General features: G+C 30.9%; 3 protein-coding genes across 7 annotated transcripts; 1 reads left to right on the forward strand and 2 right to left on the reverse strand.

Moving 5' to 3' along the window:
* Nucleotides 1–1774: 1774 nt before the first annotated feature.
* LOC114175636 (uncharacterized protein YacP) lies at nucleotides 1775–6528 on the reverse strand. 3 transcript variants are annotated; one of them, XR_003602870.1, is made up of 10 exons: nucleotides 6163–6526; nucleotides 5962–6086; nucleotides 5720–5883; nucleotides 5559–5628; nucleotides 5384–5438; nucleotides 4579–4662; nucleotides 4255–4293; nucleotides 3974–4023; nucleotides 2354–2492; nucleotides 1775–1974 (listed from the first exon to the last, which is right to left on the reverse strand). XR_003602870.1 is itself a non-coding variant. In XM_028060404.1 (9 exons), exons 1-9 carry the CDS (start codon nucleotides 6400–6402, stop codon nucleotides 2387–2389), a joined length of 930 nt encoding a protein of 309 aa, XP_027916205.1. In that variant the 5' UTR covers nucleotides 6403–6526; the 3' UTR covers nucleotides 2151–2386. The 3 variants fall into 3 exon arrangements, 2 of the variants coding, with proteins under 2 accessions (XP_027916208.1, XP_027916205.1); XM_028060404.1 differs by lacking the exon at nucleotides 1775–1974 and having other exon boundaries at nucleotides 2151–2492; nucleotides 3974–4020; XM_028060407.1 differs by lacking the exons at nucleotides 1775–1974; nucleotides 4579–4662 and having other exon boundaries at nucleotides 2114–2492; nucleotides 3974–4020; nucleotides 6163–6528.
* An 8217-nt stretch (nucleotides 6529–14745) lies between these two features.
* On the forward strand, nucleotides 14746–18637 carry LOC114177097 (START domain-containing protein 10). Of its 3 annotated transcripts, XM_028062337.1 has the most exons (7): nucleotides 14746–14923; nucleotides 16075–16267; nucleotides 16901–16978; nucleotides 17122–17374; nucleotides 17779–17937; nucleotides 18062–18208; nucleotides 18351–18637. In XM_028062337.1, exons 3-7 carry the CDS (start codon nucleotides 16944–16946, stop codon nucleotides 18468–18470), a joined length of 714 nt encoding a protein of 237 aa, XP_027918138.1. In that variant the 5' UTR covers nucleotides 14746–14923; nucleotides 16075–16267; nucleotides 16901–16943; the 3' UTR covers nucleotides 18471–18637. The 3 variants fall into 3 exon arrangements, with proteins under 3 accessions (XP_027918138.1, XP_027918139.1, XP_027918137.1); XM_028062338.1 differs by lacking the exons at nucleotides 14746–14923; nucleotides 16075–16267 and adding an exon at nucleotides 16344–16469; XM_028062336.1 differs by lacking the exons at nucleotides 14746–14923; nucleotides 16075–16267 and having other exon boundaries at nucleotides 16515–16978.
* Nucleotides 18638–21067: 2430 nt separating this feature from the next.
* On the reverse strand, nucleotides 21068–26879 carry LOC114176737 (probable leucine-rich repeat receptor-like protein kinase At5g49770). Its single transcript, XM_028061871.1, has 19 exons — nucleotides 26601–26879; nucleotides 26278–26395; nucleotides 26124–26195; nucleotides 25934–26008; nucleotides 25765–25836; nucleotides 25464–25625; nucleotides 25286–25360; nucleotides 24805–24876; nucleotides 24650–24721; nucleotides 24483–24551; nucleotides 24280–24354; nucleotides 24108–24179; nucleotides 23851–23985; nucleotides 23268–23755; nucleotides 23016–23174; nucleotides 22791–22927; nucleotides 22465–22684; nucleotides 22050–22285; nucleotides 21068–21966 (listed from the first exon to the last, which is right to left on the reverse strand). Exons 1-19 carry the CDS (start codon nucleotides 26680–26682, stop codon nucleotides 21484–21486), a joined length of 2874 nt encoding a protein of 957 aa, XP_027917672.1. The 5' UTR covers nucleotides 26683–26879; the 3' UTR covers nucleotides 21068–21483.
* Between the last annotated feature and the right edge of the window lie 927 nt (nucleotides 26880–27806).

Consider the following 27806-nt stretch of genomic DNA (forward strand, 5'->3'; position numbering starts at 1 on the left):
TTCCAGACTAGTTTCTCGATAGATCGATTTTTCTTCAGGCTGATTAATGATTTATTGAACCCGTTACCTAACTAGACTAACAGTTACCGGATCCTACCAGCCAGTCCTATTCCTAAAACACCTATTTCTTTCTATTTCATCATTTATTTTTTCTGGGTTTGAGCTCCTTTTCTTGACTTTTAGAGCCATCACCATCAATTCTATATATCTTTTTGCCTGACTTTTTATTTTTATAGTTTAGGTATTTTAAATACTGTGGTTTCTTGTTTTGTTTTGGGCTATATAATCTTTGATGCTTTTTTCTTCCTTCACTCCCATAATTTCTTGGGGCACTCCCATAACTTTCAAAATGACATTTTATTTTTCGTAAAAGTAACTTTTAGATGACCTGTTCTGGAAATTTTTGCAGCAAACTTTCCATAATGGAATTTCTGCAATAGGATTTTCAAAACGAAATTTTCAAATGGAATTTACAAAAACACATGATGTAGATTTTGGAACAAGCTTTTCAAAATGTACGCAATCAATTTTAGAAAGGTTTTCTAGAATGAGTTTTCTAAAAATATGAAATGTAATTCGAAAAGAGCTTTCTTTTGCAACACATTCTCTCCTTCCTAACATTCTTTATCTTTTCTTTCTCTGCAGAGCGGCAGCGGCAACGGTGGTGTAGGATGGTGAGGGAGGGTATTATAATTCTTTTTCCGTTAGTATGAAGGGCAAGAAGCAAAAGAAGTTTTCTTCTTGCACCCCCATAAATTTTAAAATGACCATTGTGACCTTTATGTTATTTCAGCGGTGATTTCAAATTGCCTATTTCAAAAATCTTTTAGAATAAGCTTTTCGAGACAATTTCTAGAACAAGATTTCTGAAAATGACTTCTAGAACATGAGATATTTTTCCAAACAAACTTTCCAAATAAGGTTTTCGGAACAAGTTTTTTAAAATAAGTTTTCTTAAACAAGTTATCCAAAACATGAGATGTTTTCGGGATCAAACTCTCCGAAACTCTAGGTAAAGATCTATCTTCCCTTTCTAGATTGAATAATCTAGAAACATTCCAGATTAAGCAATCTAGAAATTTCAAGGATTAGGCAATCTGAAAGGGGAAAAACTACATCTACACCAAACCCAATATTTTGCTCTCTCCTTATCTCTCTCTTCATTCTCACCATCTCCGACATCTCCCTGGAGAAGGCTTCAAGCTTCCTAGAGACCATCAGCAACACCCGTTAATCTTGTCATCGTCATTGCGAGACTCAATAGCAAAGGCATAGTGGCGGGTTGCAGCACAAAAGAAGAAGACGCAGTGACAGCAAGTGACAACAACATGGTGCAACAAAGGAAGATATTTTAGTCTTTTGCTGTTTACAAGGAGGTGCAGGTAGCAATCTTGGAGGTGCTGGAAGCAAAAGCCTCTTTGACATTATCTTCAAATTTATGGATTTAATTTGAATGGTCTAGATGTCCAAGAAAAGGTCTTGAATTTTGTACTCAGTATCTTGTTTCTCCTTCATTTGTTTCTAACCTACCAATGTAGGATTTGTTCTTTAACAGTTGGCTTGACTCAGTTGTGACTTCTTTCAAATCCAGACACTACACTACCATAAGTTTTGAGAACTTGTTCTCTAAGTTTATACTTCAATTTTTGGATCTCAGGCTGGAGGTCTTTTTATTTCAGTTATTGCCTAGACTTTTGTTGACTTTATAGAGGCCTTCAATGTTTTTTCTTTATTGTTATTTCTAGATAATAGTAACCTAGCTAGGTACACCATATCCCAAATCATATGTTCTTTTCATTTCAATAATCAACTGGATAATGAGGTTTGAATCAATACGTTAAACCACTTTTTTATAAATGTCGTGAAAAAAAATATACAAATGCTTATAGGCTAATTAACAAACAATAAAAAGTAACAAAAATACTCGCATTACTCCTAAACGAGTTTTGGTCATCTGCTAAGTAGAATTATTTCCTACAAATCATTCAGAGAGAAAAGAATTAGTAATACATCAGCTCTAAATTACAGTGATTTTGCATTTCTTTCATGAGCAAAAATCAATCTTAACAGTCCTTGTGAGGGTATATTATTGATCATTCAAGGTACTGATTACTAAGATATTAAAAGCATGTTGATTGATGTTAGGTGTATCAGTAAATACAATATCTCAGTTCACTTTAATGTAGGCAGTGTCATTTTCCATAGTTGACGTTGATTGTGTGCTGTTTGTGTTTAGTCATTACGTAAAAAAATATTTCAACCAAAGCGTCAAAGGTTCCAGCAGCACTATAATAAATGCACGTCTGCATGCCTAAAAATGAAAAGTATCAAGCACTAGATAAAGTATTAAAACCTTGTAGAGAATTTTTCTGTCAGACATCATATTTTACTTCAACTCATTTTCAGATAGTTGTTTCCTCAGGTCCTTTAGGGCATCCACTACTTCTGCATCAAGATTGTGCTTCAATAATCTACCTTGAAAAGAGGTGGAACTGTACACAACATGCAGCAAACAAATAAGCAAGATCTGTCACTGTGATAGCATGGTGTGTTCTCAAAAGACCAACATAAATAGCACAATCAAATTGATTCAATTCAATTGTAAAAACATTATGCGCCATAGTGATGTTCAGAACCAAACTGCTCCAAAAAAATAACCAAAAAACAATCCAAAAATCCAACAATCAATTAAATTTCTATCAATTTGAATAGTTTTTTACAGTACGGAGTGATTCGGTTCATTTGCTGAAATCAATTATTTAAATATTATTATATACCTACTTTGTTTGCGCAAGAAAAAAAATGTAATGAGTATTTTCAAAATATGAATGGAGTGATAGAGGATATATCTTGGTAGTGTGAAGATTAAATCAAGAGTCTTGGGAGAAAAAAGGTACTAAAGCAAAATAAAATATTACTAAAATAAACCGATACGGTTTTGGTTTTGAATTTTGTGTAATATTGTATAAATGTGTGCATGAGATTTGTCAGGGTTATCGGATGTATATTATGCAAGTTATACAGTATATATGTCACAATATATAAATATAACATAACCAATTTTGGTCTTTAGTTTTCTTTTATTGTAAAAGGATAAGCACCCCTTGTGTCTTTATATTTTATTATAGTTTCTTTGCTGATAAAAAATTTTGCTAATTTGTATAAACAAATTGTTTAATAATATGCACCATGCTGAAGAGAACAATCTTTAGTAAAAAATGAAACTATTTGTAACTATATAACATTAGATTATCATGTCAAAAAAATAAGATTGGATGTACTATTGCAAATTTATACAAGAAAACCATAAAACCGATCAAACCAAATTGTAAAAATTGGTTTGATTTGGATTTTTTATTTTCAATCCAAATGGCCTATAAATTTAATGTTTGGTTCAGATGCATTTATAACCAAGAGTCGAACCAAACTATGCAACAAACACCCCTAATATGTGCATTTTAACAAAGCAAAATATCAAACTTCAAAGGTTGCTTGTCATTTTTCTTTCTTTATTGTAAGTTTTGTTTTATTGGAGGGATGTGGGTAGGGTTTTGGATGCTGGTTTTGCCAATGATTGCATGAACTTACAAAAATACATGTCAAATACTGTTTTCTTTTCCTTCTTATTTTGGTGTATTTTATTTTATTACAGGAAGCCTGTCAAGAATTAAAATGGAAGCATATACAGTATAAACCAAGATGTCTATTAACTGAGTGAGTTTTGCTCTAGTAACCACTGTCTTATTTTTCTTTTTTCTTTTTTTTATTTCACGTGTCATTTTGGTATGCTACAAATGATTGATGCAGCTTGGAGTGTTAACCAACTGGAGATGGTAAACCATATAATAGCAACCTAGATTATTGCACACACTAACCCATAAAGCATACTGAGAAATAAATTATGAGAGAATAACCAAACCAAACTTCAGACACAAAATCAATATTTTCTCAAATTATTGCAGTCAGGGCACACCTTTGCTCTTGAAGCATCCTTTCAACCTCCTTTTGCGATGCTTTGATCTACTACCCAAAAAATTAGGAAAACGGACCAATGTAAATATCATTAAAGGGAATAAAATTCATATGGTATGTTAAAATAAAGAAATTTCTATATAATTTAAACAGACGTAAACTAATAAATCTAATATACCACCAGAAAACCTGCAATTGTGTGCCATGTAGAGTGTCAGATAATTTAAGAAAGAAATTTTTTTGACGATAACAGAACAATGCTGCCTCAAATTAATGTTTTACCTCTGTTACCAACGCCTTGCAACTCCAAATAAAGGCTCCCTGAAAGTAAGCAGCAATATAAATATCTCTCACCAATAAAAATAGCACAATGCAGACACTGTTACTTAATGTTCAATTGATGATATTTACCAACATTTGAAGAATCAAGAAAAGGAAAACATGATCAGATCCGAGAATTACTTTTATTTATGCAGAAATTAAATAATTTGCATATTTTGCTAAGGAGAGTCAAATACTCATAGCTGGAAAAGAATTGTGAAGACAATTGACAATCAAGTTGCATCCATTTCACTCAAGTTTTCAATTTATAGGAAGGAAGCATACAGCTCCATGTGCTGCTTGCTGATGGCAATGATCAGAAGTGACTACCCAGACTTTGGGGCAACCATCCTCTCTTAAAGCTGCAACCTAAAATGAGCAAAAAATACTACTGTTAAGTTCCACTCGAAGAATGAGAGGAAATGAAAGATGTGCTGTACTCATAAAGATGACGTGATTCTCTACTGAAGATTCACTGAATGAAAGCAAGATTGAAGCACTGTAAAAGGAGATGACCTTAGTTCTAAAGCACATGCCTGGCATTCATAATGATTCATCGCAATTTAAGGCCCGTGTGTTTATATAGAAGTGACATTGGAAACAGGATCCACAGGGCAATGGAAGAGCTTATGTGGGTTTACAGAAATGGCTTGTGACCTTCCTATAAGATCTGGCTAGCTTATTTCAATAAGTTTCATGAAACTAGTTAACATAATAAACTACATTTCAGCTTATTCCAGTAAACTTTACAGTACAGCTTTTTAATAAATTCCCAATAAATACTTATAGGAAAAGAATAAGAGATTAAAATGAATTGAACTTCTGCCTGGTAAGTTAAAATCAACTCATAAACTTCAACTTTTATAAAAGTTTTCCCATCAGACTAGATGGATTTTGTTTCTTATTTTGTTCTCTTATAGGATACAAGTGATTATGAACAGGTTTATTCAAACTGATCCAAAGTATTTAAGTTATTTACTCAAACACATTAGTAGTATATCAAACTGACAGTAAAATTCAGTTTCCTAAATCCTGTTACAAAAGAAGGAAGTTGGGAGCTACAGTAAAGCATCCTGTAGTAATATCTAACCTCTTTTTCAATCCATGTATCAGCGCATGTTTCCCCTGAGAAAATAATATCAAGACTGCAAAATGGCCAAAATACAACATCAGAACATGGAGGAATTTAAAATGTAAATTGATATGTTAAAGAAATGGTCCTTCACTGCGACTATATAGTATGGCAAAAATAGATAAAAGAGTACCCTGCGAAATCTTCTTTGTGGCTGGGGAGTCCAGACATCATTGCATCAAAGACAACAACCACTTTGACCTCTGCACAAAAGAAAAGACGACTAAATTTAGAGACAAAAAAAATACTTGCAGTGTGGGGATTGATAGGCAAATAAGAGGTAGAGAGAGGGACCTCTAAGCATGCTGAAGGTCACAAGCTCGTCAATTAGCTTTTGGCGAGCAATATCAAGTCTTCCTTTCATGAAATGTTTCTTGAGTTTCATCCAATATCCACACACATTATAGCCATCCACAAGCAATACAGGGACGGCATTGTCAATACCCACCTGGTTCGTACTGCAGAGGACATTCATATAATGTTATATTTAAAGATAATTAAGCGAAAGAAAGATGAAAGAATGATTGTGGAGTTACTAGTAGAGAGAGGAGGTGGGGTCACGATAGAGGTCGGTGTCCACAACATCCTCATCCTTCTCCACCTTCTTCTTGCGGTAACTGGTTGAAGGTCTTGGAGTTGCAGAATTTCTACTTTGGAAGCTCTATCGAATGGCATAAGAGTAGAAATGAGTATGCATATGAGGGTAGGGTTGGGGAAATTGAGTGAGGTTAAGTTACCTTCCATAGCTTGAGGAAGCGGAGGTTTTGCTTGACGTTGGATGTGATTCTTGGAGGAGTGGATTCGGAACCCTGAGTCTCGTGCTGCTTCCTGTTTTTGTTTGCAACTATCACAATGCTTTGTCTGTGACAGGATGATGATGATGATGAAGAAGAAGATGAAGAAGCAGCAACATTGTGATTGCAGTCTCCACCTACTACAAAGGAATTACGCGATGAAGGAATAGCTTTCAATTTCATAATATTATTCTGCTAATTCAGTTTCATATTTTTCAACGTTCCTGCTTTTTTCCTCTCTTCTCACCATTCATCCGTTCCTCCGGTTCTCATCCTCAGCCACCAATTCCAAACAAATACCAACTTATTATAATTAAATAAAATAATAAAATAAATAAACAATACTACATCTTTCTCTGTTTTGCTTTTTGTGGTTCTGGGGCTCTTACGTGTTCAATTTGGGGGTTATTCGATGTTATTCGCTCCCTTTATTTCTTCTTCCACCCCTATTTTTTCAAAATTTATTTGAGATTCAATTTACATTCTTAACTAAACTTATAAAATCAATTACGAGGTCTGTGTTACTTTATTCGAAGTTTTTTTTTTTTAATAATAAGCTTTTGAAGAACAAATGTACAGTAACTTATTCTCTCTATAGAAAATTGATGCATGGCCAGTCAAGTTCTTTGTCATAATTTTCTTTTATGACAGGTGTATAATTTATTTCTGAGTCAATGTATAAATTTAAATAATTGAGTTTAGAGAATGTATTTTTTTAATAAATGTTTGAAATATGTTATTTTATGATGTGATAAGTTTAATTGGTATATGATTTTTTTTTATGAACTGATTTACCCTCTTTTATTGTTGTTTATATATATTGTGTTTTTCTCTTACAATGATCATCTTATTGGTGTGGAGGGATGGAGATAAAAATGAGAGACACCTCTTGATGTTGAGAAATTTGATGTCTTAGAAATGAACAACTTTATATCATGTTATGTAGAAGCATGATATTGTAATAGGATCATGATATAATAACTGTATAATAACTTGAGAATGTATATAAGTGATGTGAGAATAGTATTGTAAAATTATATTAATTTATGCTATATTTTAGTAATATTTAAACTATTAAAATGGGACATTATAATTGTTATTGTTATAATTATGAAATTTAATATAAATAAATTTTGTAACTTTGTGATAAATAGTTTTTATTTATTTTATAACTGCTTTTTTTTTAATTTAAAAGTGGTTAAATTTAAGAAAATGATCAAATAGAAAAAAATGTTAAACACAAATAGGGATGGCAACGGGGCGGGGCGGGGCGGGTATCATGATCCCATCCCCATAATAAAAATTCATCCCCATCCCCATCCCCAAACCCAACGGGTATACAACTTTTGACCCATCCTCATCCCCACCGGGTAACGGGTATTTTCTTATACCCATACCCATACCCATTTTTTTATTGTTCCATATATCAATTAAATATTTTTTATAAAAAAAATTTAAAAATCACACCAACGGAATCATGATACTATCAAAATATTCAATATTAAAATAACATACTCTTTTTGATTTTCATGATGTCAAATATTAAGAAAAATATTATAATAGTATAAATCTCAAATTAAAGTATCAAATAACAACTAAATAAAATTCAAATAATTATATAAAAGCTAAAAAATTACACATTACTAAAATTTTATAATAACCAAAATATTTATTAATTTTACAAATGATCAGTGGTTTCATTTGCATTCGATCCACCTACACATAGAAAAAAAATGAAAAATTAGATATGATATAATAATTGAAATTGAAAATTTTAATTACTAGAATATAATGTACCTTATTCATCAGATTCATTTTCACTCATGAGAACATCTTTTCCTTTTAATTTTTTAACACCTACAAACACCAAATGTAGAATATTAGATGAGAATTCACAAAAAATACTAACAAAAAATATTAATAAATTTGAGTAACTTACCTAAATGGTTTGAGTTCCATATCCAACTTCTTGTACACATCAAAGCCTCTATAGTAATATGATGAAGTCGACTACGGTGAGAAGTTAATATCTGACCACCAGTACTAAAAGCAGATTCAGAAGCTACAATTGTTATTGGAATAGCTAAAACATCCCTTGCAATTGCTTGAAGGGTTGGAAACTTTAACCCATTTGTTTTCCACCATGATAGGATATCAAATTCTTGTGTAACCGGCAAATTATCTTCTTCCAAGTAATAATCCAACTCTGTTTTCATAACTGTAGTTTTAGATTTTTTCTTTTTTGCCATAAACTCTAAAAATTCATTCGCATCATTATCAACATCCTTTCCCAACTCCAATGATGTAGCTCTATAAGAAGAAGTTTCATTCTTTTTTTATTGATATTCCAAAACCAAATCATAGCACATTTGACGAATCCTACTAAGTTTCAGATCAAAATCATTACCATACAATTTATAAAAATAATATTCTAACATGTCCATCTTGTACCTTGGATCTAAAACTGAAGCAATTGCCAATATATCATGAATAACACTCCAGTAACTTTCAAATTTCTTTAACATTTGTATTGCCATATTTTGAATGGTTATCTCAGGAGATTTAACCCAATCATTTATTGCAATCTTGATCTCACAAATCTTTGGGAAAAAGATGTTGGCAGTTGGGTATTTGGAGCCAGAAATGATTTCTGTGATGTCATTAAATAATTTTAGCCTTCGACAAACATCCTTTGCAAATTCCCACTGCATATCAGTTGGCAAAGAAGTGTATTGAGCTTCACGTTGCTTTAACCTAAAAAACACATCCTTATAACATATGGCAATATCAAGCATCTTGTAAGTAGAATTCCATCTAGTTGGGCAATCCAAACTTAACTTTTTAGTGAAAGAAATTCGCAATTGTCTAGCTGTTTCCTCAAATTTTTACATTCTTTTAGGAGTTGCTGTCCAATATGCTACACTTTCTCAAATTTTTTCCACCCCTTCTTTTAGGACGGCTAACCATTCTTTCACAATCAAATTAAGGATATGTGCTGAACAACGCATATGAAGCAAAGACCCTTTCTTAATGAGTGTGTCCAACTTCAACTTATCCTTAATTTTTTCAATCATGCTATCATTTGTGCTGCAGTTGTCTAAAGTGATAGTAGACAATTTTATATCAATATTCCAATCGAACAAACAATCAACTAATACATTGCAAAGTCGATCAGCTGTGTGAGGTGCGGGAACATAAATGAACCTATAAATTAAGCAATATTTTGTAAGACATATAATCTTTCTAGAGGTGCATAAAAAAATTACTGGAAAATTTATAAATTAAAAAAGGTGTACCTCAAAATTATATTTTGCAATGTCCAATTGTCATCAATATAGTGAGCTGTGATAGACATATACCCTTTCTTTTGATTGCTTGCAGTCCACATATCCGATGTAATTGCTATTCTTCCTTTATTTGTATCTATCAAATTCATAACAACTTGTTTTTCATGTTCATAGATGCTGAGTATCTCTTTCTTTATCGTATTTCGTGAAGGAAGTTGAAATAATGGTTGAATTGTTGTCACGAATCTAATAAAACCAATATGGTCCACTATTGACAATGGATATTCATGCAATATAATCATTGTTGCAAGTTCCCTCTTGGCATTTTCTTCATTATAAGCTCCACAAGCCAATTCCTTTTTGCCACTTGAAATCTTAGAAAAAAGTGTTTTTTGTCCCCCTTTTCCTTTTGCTAAAGCCTTCTTTTGAATACATATGTTTGTATGATGGTGCAAGTGCTTTGTTCCATTCTTTGTTTCTCCACCAAGCAGTTTCTTGCAATAGTTACATTTAGCTTTGTATTTTCCATCAACTTTTATCTTTTCAAAGTGTTCCCACACAACACTTTTCAATTTCCCTTTCTCAGGCTCTACTTGTGTTGTTGAATGTATTTCATCATGAACTTCTGAAGGTGTTTGCGTAGATGGATTCAATGGAGATTGACTGTCATTATTGGAACTTTGAAAGGGAGTTGGTTGTTGTGAACACTGTGGTGGACTTGGTACCTGCAAATCTTGATCTCCTGTGCTCATTTTCTCTAGAAACTAACATACGTAACAAAAAAAAATCAAACAAAGTAAAAAGGTTAATTTCTTTTTTAACAAAATATAAAAGAAAAACCAATAATCAAGTTTAAAAATATTTCAAATATTTTTTATACTATTAAAAATTTATATTATACCACTTAAACGAAATAGCACAAATAACAAAATTAAATTAATAATAATTCAAATTTAAACATAGATTCTTCATCTTTTGATCTTGAATTAAATTAAGGATTTATGCAATTGAGCACTTAAAATTGAGAATTAAACATTATCATGAAACAAAAAATAAATAATAAATAAAATTATCATAAAGGAGTAAAGATAATTAAATGTGTGACCCAAATTTGAGAATATCCATTTGAACATAACATAACGGAAAAAAAATGTATAATTAAGATTATGATAAAAGGAAAAGTACCTTGAAGATCTGCTTAAACCTTACAGAACAAGCCAAACAATTAAAAGAGAGTAAAAAAGTGTATAACCAAAGTAACAAAAAGAAGAGCTACAAAATAAGAGTCAAACATTTTCATGAAAATAAATAAATAAATAAAGATAATCAAATGTGTAACCTAAAAATTATTTCATAGAATGAAATTGAGGAACACCTATTTGAACATAACCATGTACAGAGAGTAAAAATTATGTAATAAGAAGAAGAAAAATTACCTTCAAAATTAAATCTTGAAAAACAAACCAGACAATTGAGAGAGTAAACAAAGTGTATAACAAAAAACAAAGAGAATGAGAAATATGTTATATATATATATATATATATATATATATATATATATATTATATTATATTATATTATATTATATTATATATTATATTACTATGTATATATATATTATATGTGTGGATATCTTATGTTTATATATATATATATATATATAATTATTTATATATATTATATTATATTATATATTATATTATTATTACTATGTATATATATTATATGTGTGGATATCTTATGTTTATATATATATATATATATATATATATATATATTTTTTTTATAGATATATATTTATTTTAAGTATATATTATATTATATTATATAATAATATAAATATAATAATATATATTATATTATTATGAATATATATTATATGTATATGCGTAGATATTTTATGCTTTTATATATATATATATATATATATATATATATATATATATTTCTTTTAAATTTTTATAAATTTGTAATGTTATAAATTTGTTTATAAAAGATCTCACTAGTTAAATGATTAATTTGTTTTATACGTATATATTATATATTATATATATTATATTATATTATTATGTATATATATTATATGTATATTATATTATATTATATTATATTACATGTATATGTGTAAATATATATATATATATATATATATATATATATATATAAAAGTATATTTTATTTATATGTATATATACTATATTATATTATATTATATTATATTATATTATATTATATTATATTATATTTTATGTGTAAATATATTATTTATTTATATATATTTTTTAGATTATTTAATAAATTATAAATAGTTTAGTAATTTAAGCGGGGACGGGTATTTGGGCGGGTATATATATATCCCCATCCCCATCCCCAGTTGAAAATTTCGGGTATTACCCATACCCATACCCATACCCAGTCAAAGCGGGGATTCTCCGTCAAAACGGGGACGGGTTCGGGTGATACCCACGGGCACGGGTTTATTTGTCATCTCTAAACACAAAGATATTAATAAAATTGATAAAATAATTATTTTAATTTAAAAAACATTAAATGATAAAATTGAAAAATATGTGTACACTGAAAAGAGAAATTATTTATATTGGAAAATATTGTTATAATTATAAAATTAAATGTAACTTTTTTTATAACTTCAGTGTAAATATTTTTTATTTTTTATAAGAATTAGTTACATAAAGAGTAAAATTGATAAAATAATTATTTTAATAAAAAATATTTTTATTATAAATTTGGACACTCAAAAAGAAATATTTTCTTTATAGATGTATAGAAGATATTAATTTTATAATAGTTTTTTGTTTAAATATAAACTCAATGTATACTAATTTTCCATCAAACTTTTGTTAAATCATAACAAAATTTGTTAAGAAATTTAATTATATATAATATATAAAATACATTTTTTATCACTGCAAATTTAAAATTTAATTCTTAAAATGTATTTAAAACACAAATGTTTTATAAATTATACTATTTAAAACTTTTTTTAATTATATAATAATCTCTTGAATTGCACAATAAAAAAAAAAGTCTTTTTTAATTGTTAATCTCTTTGATGTTTTAACAACCGAAGAATCAATAGGAACAAAATGACAAAAAATCATGAGTACCTTCTCATATCATATTATTGATTTTTTTTTTTAGAAAATTCCTTAGAAAGACATAATAGAAATGAAAGATAAGTTTAATCCACAAGTTATTAATATAATATTTTTTCTTATATATTACTAAATTTGTTAATTTCTAATGGGTTAAATATGTTTTTCTCCTTCATTTCCTGTGAAAATTTGAATTAATCTTTTTTCAAATTTTGATCAAATTTAGTCCTAGAATTTTAGAAATGTCTGTATTTAGTATTTTTAAAACAAATTTTGTTAAATTTATCTAACGCTTTAAGTTTTAAATGCATTTATCAACTAACATTGAAATGAAAATTTGTCAAACGGTCTAAATAACTGAAATGTGATCATGAAACATGTTAGAAACGTCAAATAAATTTAATAAAATTTGGTTAAAATGACAAAATGTATGTATTTCTAAGGTTGGAAGACTAAATTAAGTCAGAATTTGAAATATGGACTAATTTTAACTTTCATCGAAAGTTAAGAGATCAAAAACATATTTCACCATCTTCTAATCAATGTGAAACTAAAAGTCACACTTACATTTTTAAAACATTCATCCAATCTAGTCCCCTCTACTTTAACTTTATAAATGTGTATATTTAGTTTTTCTATCCCAATTTTGTTAAGTTTATTTGACGTTTCAAACACGTTTTATGATAACATTTGAGTTGTTTAGACCATTTTACACATTTTCACTCTAACATTAGTTGACAAACACGTTTTAAATTTTAAATAAATTTAACAAAATTTTGTTAAATGGACTAAATCTATGCACTTTTAAAGATGAGAGACTAAATTGTTTTAAAATTTTGAAGATGAACTAAATATAATTTTGATTGAAAGTTAAAGGACAAAAATTATATTTAACCCAAAAATATTATTTTTCCTAAGGTCTTTCTCCTCTACTTAGATCATATTTGTTCTTTATGTAGTTTTGTTCGAGATGAAAATATTTTATTACCTAAATTATAGGTTTGTATAACAACACAAAATATTGTATAATAAAAAAATCATTAATTTAGTTTTTGATTTGTAAGAGAGTAAAATATTATAATAACATATTATTTGTATATAAAAATACTTAATAAAAATCATATAATAAATCATACTTTTCAATTTGGTACGAGAGCTTAGGATTTTCTTTTTGTATGAATTCTTGGAGAGATGTAAGAGAAACCAAATTTAATGGTAGTTTAATTCAATGGTTATGAAATAAGTGTACAGGACATGCATGTTATATAAAAAAATTATTATCAATTGTATTTGATTAAATTGACACTTCAAAATTATATTGTGAATGTGCAAAGAGTCACAAAATTCATTTTCCTCTAATTTTAATAAAAATCTTTTTTTGTGATCATTCACTAATGTATGGTCCATCCAAGGTTAAAAGGTTGGGTGAGTGGTTTGTAATCATCTAAGGTTAAAAGGTTGGGTGAGTGGTTTGTAATATCAGTGATGATTGTACTTGTTTATGTTCAATGAAGTCCTTAAGTGAAATTTAAAGAAAATTTGAGAAATTTTACAAAATAATTGAGACTCGGTACACAAAACAAGTTACAATCAAAACTTAGGTGTTGTATAAGGAGAATGGAGGATAATATATGCAATCAAAACTTTAACTTTAACTTTTTTGAGTATTTAACACGAAATTTCACGTTAATTATAAATAAGAAAATTTCGTAATACATAAGTAAAGTACAAATTTTACTTTAAAAACCAATTTTGTAATTTTGTATGAATTAGACTTTAAACTCACGTGTAAAATTAAAGAATTGTTCATCTATGATATCGTTCAAATAGCCATCATAATTTAAATATTTCTTGTTCTCTTCACCCTCCATGGCGCGTTGAAAAAGTGTATCGTTTACTCCTGAAAATGTTTGGTTACATATTGGGCTTCCCCACAGGCCGCATCTGGATAAGAATTAGTTTGGTTTGATTTTTGAAGAGTAGCATAATGGTGGTTTTCGGCCCCCATTATTATACTTATTTGTAGTGCTGTCCAAACATGTCTAATAATTCCGAGTCCCACCTTTTGGTTCGTGGGGTTTCATCCACATTATTGGTCTCTGCATTTACATCCAACACAACCATGTGTGGCTAGTACCCAACAACTTACAAGCTTCCAAACTCATGTTCTAGGTTCCCACTCGACTTATGTTATGTGCGAACCTACTATGTCACATAAATAATGTAGTTGTGGAAGCACAATTCAAAGACAGTGATTGTATTGCAATTGACCATGCCGCTGTTTCCCTTCTCAAGCCAAAGGTTGGTTTCAGCTCCCCCATTGAGTAGGTCATTGATTTTTTTATGCGAATCTTTCATCTCTCTCACAATATTGTTTTTCAAAAGATAGATAGAAAAAATTAGTGGTATAAAAATAGTTACTTTGAAGCCGATGTTTAGTAAAATTCTAGGTTATGAAATCTAAGTCCAAGAACATTGAGAATTGGTGAACCAAAAAATAAAACATTGAAGACTTTGCAGGTTTGAAGCATGAAAAGCAAAAGTGGATCTCCTTTTAAGTATTATTCTGTGTATTGTCTTTAAGTGGGTGATCTTGACTTGATGAAAGTCATGATCCTTATACACATAATAATTAAACATCACATTCAAAATTCTTTCCCCCTATCCCGCCTCTGCTCTTATTTTCTTTTGTTGATGTATGGGCAATGATTGGATTGGAGAAAAGCAACTCGATGATCTGCTTTCTAATAAATGGTTTTTGTAACTTTACTTGGCATTTTAAGGCAGGATCAGTTGTCAATATGCCTCATGTTGGAAACAGGACAACCTGGATTCATAGATCAATACAAAATCACAGTTTATCTAATTAAGCATGATGCAAGTTGGACCATCTTCATGGCTACCCTATACTATTTTCTATTTTCAATTTACAGTTGGCACATGTTACATAAAATTCTGTTCCTTTTTAAAACTGTTCCTGTACTTTTGTTCTGCTAAATTGTCCTGCTATGCTACTTCTAACAAAGTTTACATTAAAATGAATTCGAATAAACATAATATAACATAACATAACCACTCCTTTGTTTATTTATATTCGATAAGGTGGATGTAATAATGAATGTAATGAAATCGTAGAAGGCGTATCTGAATGGATAATTTTCTTGCTTTCATTATACTCTTGGGTGTCTTTTTTAAAACACCAACATTGTACACATGTACATCACTTATCACAGCGTAACGTTGTTGTCACTTTGTTAAATGTGTGAAAAAGGAGCACTACTCGGCGCCCACTTCGGTCTTTAACTGCTCCACAAACTAGAGCATGTGGAATTCAACACAAGTCTGGTCACATATCAGAACATATGTGGCTCAGTATATATATATATATATATATATATATATATATATATATATATATTATATAAAATAAGAGGCTAACACTGCAGGTACAGTGCAGGAAAAAGTTTTTGGTGAATAGAATGGGAAGTTAGTTGTTGCTACTGCACCTAACGTTACGCTTAGGACAATCCCAAATACCGTGCCAAAGACTTCACTGGGACCGCTTCTTCTTGCCTTGCTGTTTGAAATGCAATCCAGCTCTATCAACTATCATCACACGTGACTGGGGCCTCACATTCCAAAGTGGTAGGGATTTTCCATTCAGGATACACAAACAAATACACTTTCTATACCGGTTGTATCTAAAATCGTGTAAAGAGTGAAAACTTTCTATATGGCTATATCTATACCAGTTTCAGAGTCGATATAGTAAATCTTTTTTAACAAGCCTTGGTTGTAACCTTACACCATGTCTTTTTCTACAAATTCCCCGGTTAAACCGTGCATGGTATTTGAATCTTGTTATTATTTTAGTTGCTATGTGAAATACATGTAAATGACTCTTTATCTGTGGATGAATTTCTTGTATTTTTATTTTCCAATGTTTTGTTCCCCTCACAAAAGCCACCAACACTCCATGTGCATCATATTTTCGACCCTTGTTCTTGCTGCTTTTTTGGAAGAAAAGAATCTATCTTTTATCTAGAGAGAGGGTTATTGCTCTAATCATGTAAGGTTCTTCTGGCACTGCATGTGCAGCAATCACCTCTGCCCACTTCACATATTATTTTGCAGTTCTCAACCTCTCTTTAAACCACTCATATCATCACACCACACCACACAATACAACACAACCCTCTCCCTTTTACATATAACATTTGTATAAATATATATAATGCAATCGCCTTTCAATTTACCAAGTGTTTTATTGTCGTAAAGAATTCAACTTCTGAAGGCAATTGATACCCTCATTCCAGCCACGATGAGTAGCAGCCCTGCACCTTGCAGCCGATCCTGGTGAACACCAAACTAAACCTTATATTTTTTCTGGGAGTGTGTTCGTGTTTGACACATGATGCAGTGACCATTTTGTTCAATCTTGTTATGACTTATCTGTGTTCATGAAATTAAGATTCTGTGTCACCATGGTTTTGTTAAAGGTCTATTAGCGAGGACTCCCTGAGAAGGTTTGTGCAGTTTGCAAGTGAAAGCTGCATACAAGAGTTGTTGGCAGCTTCAGACACAAACAGAGGGAAGGACAGTGATGGATGGAAGGTTCTAACTCTTGACAACGGTGTGGAGATATCAAAACGAAGGTCAGGCTCACTCCACACGTTCCGCAGCCGTTGGATTCTTAGATCTGTCTCTCCCCAACAGTTCATCACAGTGGCCAATGCCATTGATGCTGCAAAGGTGAATGTCAAGTTTCTCATAAAATGACAGAAAATAAAGTGAGGGAGGTGAATGGGAGTAAAAGGAAAAGAAAATGAAAAGAGAATAAAAGTATACCTTAAACAGGAGAGTTAAGAGGATTAGATTCCCATCCAGCATGTTGAAAAGAAAACTTTTGTCTCTAGCACTGTCCTTGATCCTATCTTTATTTTTTAGTTTGTGGCTGACATCCATAGGAATGACAAAAAAAATGCACGATTCCTTGTCTTTTACTTTCTTCTTTATTCCTCCTCTTTGTACATGTGAATGTGGCTTGTTCCTTGTAATGGGGGTTCAATTTGATTAAGAAATTATTTTTGTACCTGCAGAATAGTTATTTTCTGATTACATTCTGATCTTGGTTTTTGATTATTTCTTTAAGCCAGCAATGGGACTCTGATCTGGTGGAAGCCAGGTACATAAAAGATCTTGAAGACAACCTCAGCATAATTCGTCTCAGGTTCGGAGATAACTCGAAGCCTCTCTTCAGGAATAGGGAGTTCATTGTCTATGAACGCCGTGAAACAATGGAAGATGGTACCTTGGTTAGTACGAAAATTCCTATCAAACATAAACAACGTATTCATCAAAACTTTTACAACGTTGCTGAGTTCAAATGTACTTTTTGTCTTTGAAATCATTGGACAAAATGTTAATGGGGTGTTACAGGTGGTAGCAGTTGCTTCACTGCCAAAGGAAATAGCTGCAGGATTGCATCCGAAGCAAAGTAATGCGATCAGAGGATTGTTGCTTCAGTCAGGTTGGGTGGTAGAGAAGCTTGAAGATGATTCATGTGTGGTCACTTATGTTGTTCAGGTAATTAACAATCATAAGATAAAAATGTTCTTTTAAGTTTACACGCATTTATATACTTACGAAATTAACTTAGTAAAATAAAGTTTGCACCAACGATCTCGTTGATCATCTCGTTGATTTTTTTGTTTTGTTTTGTTTTCAGTTGGATCCTGCAGGGTGGCTGCCAAAGTGCTTTGTGAATCGATTTAACACGAAACTAGTTATGATCATTGAAAACCTTAAAAAATTAGCCCAAGCATGTCCCAGTGAAGGTGAAATTTGATTACTTTGTAAAGTTGCAAAGAAAGCCAGTGCAACCAAGTATAGTATATATATATGCTCATCATTTCATAGATAAACTTAAATAACTTTTAGGTTTATAATACATACTTTTTATTTTCAATTTTTGTGGTAAATAAATTACCTAATAAATTAACTATGTTGATTTAAGTTTCTCGTGTTATCTTCCATCTGTCACAGTTTTAAGGGTTGAACAATAATTAGTATTAAATATCTTTTATTTCTCGAATTCGTACGATGTGTTCATCATATAACACAAAACAAGCAAGTTGTTATGACAAAAAAATAAAAAATAAGATTTTGGTGCTTAATATATAATTATTTTTTATTTTAATTACCTAATCCAAAATATTAAGAATATGAAGAGGGAGTTTTTTAAAAAGGTTTGAAATTTAAATATATATATATATATATATATAATTAAATTTAAGAACATAAACAAAAATAATTCAATTTAAAGAATAAATTTATTGAATATTAAAAAAAACGATGATTTCTTAGCCACTTGAAACTTACTTTAAGTCATAAATATAATTAGTTTGGTGTATGAATATGTATATTTAAGTTTGTAGTTAATAAATTACAGCTAAGCAAGCTGAACGGGTTTGGGCTCTGTTTCGGCTTTTATTGGCAATGAAGTCAAAGGCTAATTTGGCGGTTTTGGATTTGAATAAATATATATTTATAAACATGAATTATAATAATATCCAATAAAATTGTTTGGTATATCTATGTAATCAATCAATCTCACCTAGTGAGAGGAGAATAAAAAAGGTTGACCTATGCTATAAAAAAGAAAAAAATAGGCTGAAAAATATCATAAAACAAAAACAAAATAATAATATGATTAATATTTTTTAAGTCTTTGATAAATTAATTAATATACTTAATTAAATAAATTAAAATAATTACATATTAAATTAATTTATTGTTGTAATAATAATAAATAAATAAATAAATATTTTTATTGTTATTTTATTTTTTATTTTTATTCTTTTAATTATATAATAAAAATAAATTTTTAAATTATTTTCATTTTAAATTTTAATATTTTTAAAGAGTAAGTATTTAGATAAAGTTTAGTAACATAAAAAATTAATAAAGTCAATTTTAATAAAAATATAGTATAATATTTATATCAAAAAATTGATCTCAATTTAGATATAGAATTAAATAAAATTGGAATTGAAAATACAAAACCACACAAATGTCTTTAGTGTGTTGATATAATATTAATGAAAATAACTTAATTGATATTTTTTTCAAAAATTAAAACTTAATTAAAAAAAACTACTTAAAATTTTTCAATCAAAATTGAAATGAAAAACTAATAGAAAAAAAAAAGACGATACTTAATAGAGTAAAGGATTTGTGAGTTGGGCCCAAAATCTTGTGCTAAGAAGTATGACATATGCTACCTAGCGCTTTCTTTTTCCATAAAAAAATGGTGGTTAACACCTATCAAATAAATATGTGTATTTTATAATTTAAAATAATAATAATTTATTTCTTTAAAAATAATATACTCACTTTAAAATCTTTTATAATAATATAATAATACATATTAAAATTTTAAATATAAAAAATAATAATTAAAACATTATTATTTTAAGTTGTTATATATATATATATATATATATATATAAATAATTATTTGTTTATTTTTTAAACATTAACCGTTATTTGTATATGTTTTCTATAAAACTATTAGCAAAAACACAAACACTCTCGCGTACATGTGTATGCAAAAACACAAACACTCTTGCATAAAATAATTAATTTTTAAAATAATAATTAAGGGTTAAACTCAAATAACGAAATGTGGATAAAAAAATGATATCCTTTTTTATATATTGTTATAAATTCTACAGTTATTTTTTTTATTCATTAACAATTATTTTATCTTCTTTTCTCTATCTATTATACTTTAATTTTAATAAATATAAATTTACTTTATATATTAACCTAATAATATTATAATATTATTATCTATTAATATAATATCATATATATTTAAAATATATTTTTTAATTATAATTTTTAAAATAAAAATATCTTAAATTTATAAAATATATTTTTTTATGACATTGATTATAGACAATTTTTTATTGTAAATTGAGTTTAAAAATAATTATAAAATTTAAAAATTAAAAGTAAAATAATAAAATAAATTATATAAACGAAGATACAACTAATATGGAGTTGTTACACTAAAAACAATTACAAAGTGTCAATAATTATAAGGAACAAAAATTAATGTCCTTTAAAAGTGATAGATTATGTTTGATTTGAAGTGATAAGAGAAAAAAGAAAAAGAAAAAACAGTTTGTAAAGAGAAAGACTCTGGAGGCTAGTTGAAAAGAAAAGTATTTTTATTTTAAATTAATAAATCATTTTTTTCTCATTTTGTTTTTGCGCCAAATAAGAGTTTATTTTCGATTTTATCTCTTTTGGTTTTAAGAATGACATTAATTTTCTATAAGCATTTTATTTTATGATTGATTTTTTAATATTAAACAACCTTAATCCATTATTAATTTATCATTAAAACACTAATAAAAATGCTTACATAATAAAAAATATAAAAACTTCTGCACATTCAATAGCATTATTGAAGTGTCATAAAACAACAACAAAAACATTAAACCACACTAATAAAATATAATTCACTAGTTTTTATCTTTACTTGGATCATTTTGTGCAAAACGTCCACACCCCACACCAGTGCTTCACAATGAGCCAAATCCCATAGGATAACTATAAACACAGAATTATATTTCTTCCCTGCTTCACCTCTCTATCAACAATCTCTGTAAATTGCATAACCATTGGTTCACTTCTTTGCACTTCTGCCACATCGCCATTGGAGAAGAAATATAGCCAGTAAAATAATGCAGCTCAAGATGAAGATTCCTCACAAAAGAAGCAACATCTAGCAAACTAATATATAAACAAGTTTGGCTTGGACTTGAGGTACTTAAAATGTTGAACACCACTTAATTAGGGTCAACTTTTGTGTATGGAGACCCTGCACTTACATTATCAAAGGTGTCGTTGCTGTTATAAGGATGGCTGGAACTTCCTCTGCTTACTTCTTCATAGCTAGAAGAGATGGAGGGTGATTCCTCAGTAGGGTTTGCACCAGCTGACTTCAATATGTTCTCAATTTCTCTTACCACATCACTCATTTTAGGCCTTTCTTCACCTGACTCTTCAACACATTTCAGGGTCAAATTCACAAACTTGTCAAAACCTATCAGTGTTGTGGACGACACTCCCATGGCTGGATCAATAAATTCATGAAGACCGTATAAGCCTTTTGTCTTATCCACAGCATTCCTAATCTCTTTCACTATATACTTCCCTCGTTCCAATGGCTTTCTTGCAGATATCAGCTCCAGCATTAGCACTCCAAAGCTATACACGTCACTCTTCTCAGTCAATTGTTGAGACATATAATACTCTGGATCCAGGTAACCCTACATCACCAACCAAAAGTTCTCCATTCTCAGCATTGTTAGCATTAGAGTTTTATATATTTTCAGGAAGATACTATACTAACCAGTGTTCCTTTAACTTGGGTGGTAACATGATCCTTTTCTGCATCTACCATAGACTTGGAGAGACCAAAATCAGAAACTTTGGCATTTAGGCGGTTATCCAGCAAAATATTGTTTGATTTTATGTCCCTATGTATGATGGGAGGATTAACAAGTTCGTGAAGATAAGCAAGACCACGGGCAGTACCAAGGGCTATTTTTAGCCTTCTAATCCAATCTAGCTTAATCCCTGACTTCCCTGCATAATCAGTTACAGGAAAATTGAGTTACAAATCTAACACATGAGCAATTCCTTTAGCAGCAGGTATCGTATCAAAGATGTCATAGCAGAGAGAGGAATATGCAAGTTCAATAACACTGAGTGATGTAAAAAAAGAAATAAATTGAGAATCATTTGGTAACCATTTGCTCATATACCTGATAGAGCGTCCTTTAAACTACCATTTTTAAGATACTCATAAACCAGCATTTGCTCTCCTTGGTCAAAGCAGAAGCCCAAAAGGCTGACAAGATTCTTGTGGTGAACCCTTGATAGAAGTTCAATCTCCGCTTTAAACTCGAGCTTTCCCTGCATAGATTCTTTTTGAGCTCTTTTTATTGCTACCACGTTTCCATCGGGAAGGGTTCCCTTATAAACCTGTGTGTGGACTTTTACACATTACAAAGTTGGTTTATGTATTATAAGCACAGATGAACTTATGTCACAGTTGATTATACTACGATCACAGTAGTACATTCGGTACCTTCCCAAAACCCCCAGATCCAATGTCATTGACTTGAGAAAAACTTTTGGTGTACTTTTTAAGGTCTTCAAAAGAAAACATTCTTGCTTCTTTCAACTGAGGGACATCACTCTTGCTATCAACCGTATCCCAGCGTTCTGCACTCGTGAAATTTAAGCATGTTAGTTAAATCAATTCCATGTGAATGATTAGAATGCAGGAGATATAAGTATAGAGCTATATTACTAAAAGGATTGCTTTGTCCAATCGCTTTTTCGGCCCTTTTCTTCTGGCGGAAAGCATAAAGACCAGCTAAGAGTAATAACACTAGCAAGACCAAACCACCAACTGCAGCCCCAATTATGATTCCAATGTTTGAATGTTTACCCGATTCACTCAATCCTTCTACACAACAAGAAAGGTTGAGAAGAAGGTTATCTTAAAATGGAGCAATTACTACTACAATTTTATTCCAATCGTGTGTGAAATTGTTTTTACCATGGTTCCCAAAGTGTTCATATCCATCTGCAAGAAAAAAAAATGGTCCAAAATCCGGCTGTGGAGGCTTAAAAGTCTGGTTGCTTAGCATAAAACCAATTGTTGAAGTCCCAGTTCGATTGAAATAATCTAGTCCTGATGGGAAGACTTGTAAGCTCAATTTGAGATACCCAGTTGAATCAATACTTGGATGGCTCAACAAGACCGAATCCACAGGTACAAAATGTGACTTAAAAGACCGCATAAGAGAATCCTCAAGCATTGAGTAGTGTGTTATGTTATCCAAGTCCGAAAAGGAAGGTGACCTGAAAGCTAAGGTTCCTGTATATGGATATGCGCATTTACAGTTGGGACTCGAAGTCTGTTCGGAACTGCAGGCATCAGGTTCACAGTTATTTGGTTGTGTTGAATACGAGAAATTGGATTGAGAAGAGGAGCAATATGTCCCTCGTTCATTAGTTTCTTGGCAAACTGGGTTATCTTTGAGTCTGCAGGAAAAAAAGTTCAGAAAAATGGAACACCTTATAAAACTATTCGAATTACTAATCCTATGCAGTGACATACACAAAAGATGTCAGCTTACATTATCCTGACACCTGAAACTTCATTTTGCTTAATGTTGTCGATTGAATTTGTCTCCAAATCAATAAGTCGCAGCCGGCTGCTGTTGGAGGAGCCAACATCCAAGGTTCCATTTATCTTGTTGTCTTTTAGCACCCTGTGGTCAGATGTTAGGACATAATAAATATAGATTACTATTAGGAACTTTATTTAAAAAGATAAATTCACATATTTATAGAAACTTTCCCTAGTCAAGATGCTGAAGATAGGTGTACTTACACAGTCTGTAAATTGACAAGTTCAAACAAAGAAGAGGGAACCTGTCCTTGAAGTTGTGTTCGCTCCATCTCTCTGCCATGAAAAACAAGGACTAACTGTGTAACCGGATTTCATTCACGAAAGTAGAGAGAGGGTGGTGAAAGGTCAAAGAAGTGCACAATGAAAGACTTACAATGTTACTAAGGACTTGAGAGTAGAAAACCATTCTGGAAAATCCAATGGTTTAAAACTATTGTTGCTCATGTCCCTTCAAAATAGATTAAAGAGGTTACTCACTCACCATTACAAGGTAGAATAACTTTGAGTAAACATAGGATACGGAATGATAGTAACAACTACAATACAACTATCATAACTAAATGCTTTGAAATTTACAGGTAGTTGAGGGCATTCATTCCAGTAAGGTCTGGCAGGGAGCCTGAAAGTTTATTGTTGGACAAGTACCTGAAATGCATAAATCAAAGCCAAAAAAGTTCACTTTTCAAGTAAAAGTGTGGGTGCAGGGAAAGGAAATGTTTCACATGTTCTTCATGTTTGCTTACAGATCTCGAACATTTGTAAGATTGTTGATGTTTGAAGGCACAGGTCCATCCAATGAGTTACTATCTAAGCGCCTATTCACACAACAACAGTGTATTAATGCCAAAAGCAGAAAAAAAATTCATGAACTTGTTTGAGGAGTAATGTAGACACTTACACCACCTCCAGACTCTGAACTAGTCCAAGTGTAGCTGGAATTTTGCCTTCGAGTTTATTGCTTTCCAAAAGCCTGCCAAGAAGATTTTCAGGATCACAGGTGTATATTTTAACATATATGGGAGAAACAATGAAGATTTTTTGTGCACAAAATAAATCTAGATACTTCAGCATTGCAAGGAATCGAATATTAAAAATTCCCCGACAGATAAAACAGAAACGAATATGTTAATTCAACCCTTTGTAGCAACCATAATTTGAATTCTCTATTGGATTTTACTGTATTGTTCCTCTGCTGTGCTGTGTCTTTAAGATACACCGAAGAACACTGATTTTGAAGTTTTAAAATCTATTAAAAGGATTTTTAGAATATCAACATAGTATATTTTGAATGTTCAGCAGTTCAATGCAGGGTAATGTTACACGTGTTCAATTATCTGAATGGAGTCTACATGAAGAAAAAATGTAAGAACTGTTCTTACAAATGAATGAGAGCCATTTCCGGGCTAAAAAGTCCAGGAGGGATGGTGCCTGAGAGATTATTCTTCCCAAGATGACTGTATAAAATGGAGATGTGTTAATGTTTTTAGTATGTACAACGAAAAACGTGTTAGAAAAAATTGACAAGCCAAGTACTACAGAATAAGAGATTTGACATACAAATGTTTGGCATGGTGTAACTTATCAAGACCAAATGGGTCATCACCAGATACCGGGATGCTCCCTTCAAGTTGATTGTCTGCTAAATCTAACCAATAAAGCTTTGATAGATTACCTATAGAATTCGGAATCACTCCACTAAAGCCATTGGAATTTAAAGACCTGCAATTCGAAGTCTATGATTTAGACTAGGATCCAAGATCTTCTATTATAATGCCAAAACTAAAAACACAAACGAACATGAATGATGAAACCATCATTCAGTGAATTTTGCAGCAATTAATGAATTAAAAGGCATTACAAAAACAGGAGCTCCTGCATATTTCCTATGCTGTCTGGAATAGGACCACTGAAGCTGCAGCTAACGAGAATTCTGTTGACAAACGAATAAGAAAAATTTGTTGTTAGAATTGTTTTCATCAAAAACCACTTAAAACGAGTTACTACTTTAGCAATCAATTCTGCATTACAAGGTTGTCAGCTTCCTCAAATCCCCGATGGATTGTGGAAGTGGTCCAGTCATGTCCTTGTTGTAAGATAGATCCCTGTAGAGAAAAATCACTAGTTTAAGCAGAAAAAGAAGAATCAAGAACCGAAAAATAGATCAAATCATAAAATCGCGAGCTTAATAGTTTAACTGAGATGCATTAAAATACTTACAAAATCTCCAATTCAGACAGTGATCCAATATCTCCAGAAAGCTGACCACCCAAACCAGTACTTGCTAGTGTTCTGAAATAAATAAAATGAATCTCTCAAAAACACACTTAGGATAAGCGAAAAACAATTAAACATATTCAGTAACAGACGCTACATTGATGTAACACGTGTATTCTTGCACTTGATTCCTTCCCAATCATCACAAGGATCTGAACCCTCCCACTCTGGAGGGGTGTTCTTCCAGGTACTCGTAAGAGACTTTAGTGTGCTAACTGCAAAAAAGTTACACAAAGAATACAATTCAGTAACTGAAATCTTGTGTACATAATTGTCTAACTTTTGATTGCTCTGAAGATGTCCAGAAGAAATAATTGGTCCTGACAAACTTTTTCTAAAGCTTGCAATGTAAGAAAGATGGTATTCGCAGGTGAAGAAAAGGATCAAATACACAGTATATAACTAGAAAACTGAACTTACAATCCACATCATTTGTTTCTCCTTTTGCAACCAACACATAATTCAAAACAATCAGCAGAACTACTAATATTCTTTCCCACATTATCAACTTCAATGGATCTCAAAACCTCACCACTGATAACTATGTGATTACTGAAACCCTTTCTCATCCACCTTCCGTCCAAATTTATTCACTATACATTAATTATACAATCCAAAGTCAACAATGAACTAAAAGAGAAGCAGTCAATAAAGGTTGTTCTAGGGTAAAGGCTTTAAAGTTCTTCCTTTTCATGTTCTGTCACATATAGTCCCTCGTATATGTATTTTCCTTTTCAGGAACCTCCTGACAAAAATATCTTGACACTTTTTTACTATGATCTTGTGTTACATTATTTTTTCTTCACTGTCTTCAATTACTCAACAACCTTTTTTCGAATTTAGATTCTCTGTCATGTTTCTCACCGGGGAGATACAACACTAACTAAATCTGAGCTCAACCGCATAAGGTATTGACACCATTCTCAACCCAAAAACTTAAGATAATGGGTTTATAGGTATTTATTCTTATATAGTGCTCTACTTTCTCATTTCCATTTCTAGTATAGAATTTGGACTATTTTTTTTCAAAAAAAGTGGATTTTTTATTTATGAAAAACCATATATTGAAAGAGACAGTAATCTAACACGTACATGGATATGTAGACTTAGTAAGAGTGGGAGATATTGGAGAGATAGAAAGAAAGGTAATATGTTTGAAGGTTGATGAGAAGGAGTTAGAAGAAAAAGAAGATTATTGTATTGTTATCTAGAATAGGGTTGTGGCGTCACTGTCAGCGTAGGGAAGACTGCATTGAATTAGTGTCTCTTCAGCCACACTGGAAACAGGCACTGGTGTGGTGTGCAGTTGACGTAGTCATTCAAATCTCTCTTTCTTGTTTTGCTATGCTCACCATTCAATTCCTTCAACTTGTATCCCCACTCATTACCCACTTATATGCATTAAGCTAGATTTTTAAAATCTGTTCAATTCAACTATTCTATCTACCACTTTTCCAACTATTTCATTACAATACTCTATACAGATAACAGAGCCTTGTATTCCTGACTGAGAAAGGGGTAGAATTGAATGTTTCAGCTACAATCCAATCGCTACCATTTTGGAGGACTACGTTGGTTTTGGTCTTCGCATGCTCGCAGACTTTAGTGTCGCTGTTAGGTTCACTT

Source organism: Vigna unguiculata, chromosome 3 (genome assembly GCF_004118075.2).
Source record: "Vigna unguiculata cultivar IT97K-499-35 chromosome 3, ASM411807v1, whole genome shotgun sequence".
Classification (NCBI taxonomy): domain Eukaryota; kingdom Viridiplantae; phylum Streptophyta; class Magnoliopsida; order Fabales; family Fabaceae; genus Vigna; species Vigna unguiculata.

Coding starts and splice junctions, on each gene's coding strand:
- LOC114175636 (XM_028060404.1), bottom strand. CDS start 6,402: ATGAAATTGAAAGCTATTCCTTCATCGCGTAATTCCTTTGTAGTAGGT. Junction 5,884..5,961: donor CCCACCTCCTCTCTCTACTA/GTAACTCCACAA, acceptor TGTCCTCTGCAG/TACGAACCAGGTGGGTATTG. Junction 2,493..3,973: donor AGGATGCTTCAAGAGCAAAG/GTGTGCCCTGAC, acceptor TGTTGTGTACAG/TTCCACCTCTTTTCAAGGTA.
- LOC114177097 (XM_028062337.1), top strand. CDS start 16,944: ATGAGTAGCAGCCCTGCACCTTGCAGCCGATCCTG. Junction 16,979..17,121: donor GCACCTTGCAGCCGATCCTG/GTGAACACCAAA, acceptor GTTTTGTTAAAG/GTCTATTAGCGAGGACTCCC. Junction 18,209..18,350: donor TGGTCACTTATGTTGTTCAG/GTAATTAACAAT, acceptor TTTTGTTTTCAG/TTGGATCCTGCAGGGTGGCT.
- LOC114176737 (XM_028061871.1), bottom strand. CDS start 26,682: ATGTGGGAAAGAATATTAGTAGTTCTGCTGATTGTTTTGAATTATGTG. Junction 26,009..26,123: donor CTGTCTGAATTGGAGATTTT/GTAAGTATTTTA, acceptor TTTTCTCTACAG/GGATCTATCTTACAACAAGG. Junction 25,626..25,764: donor ATGCAGGAGCTCCTGTTTTT/GTAATGCCTTTT, acceptor TTCGAATTGCAG/GTCTTTAAATTCCAATGGCT.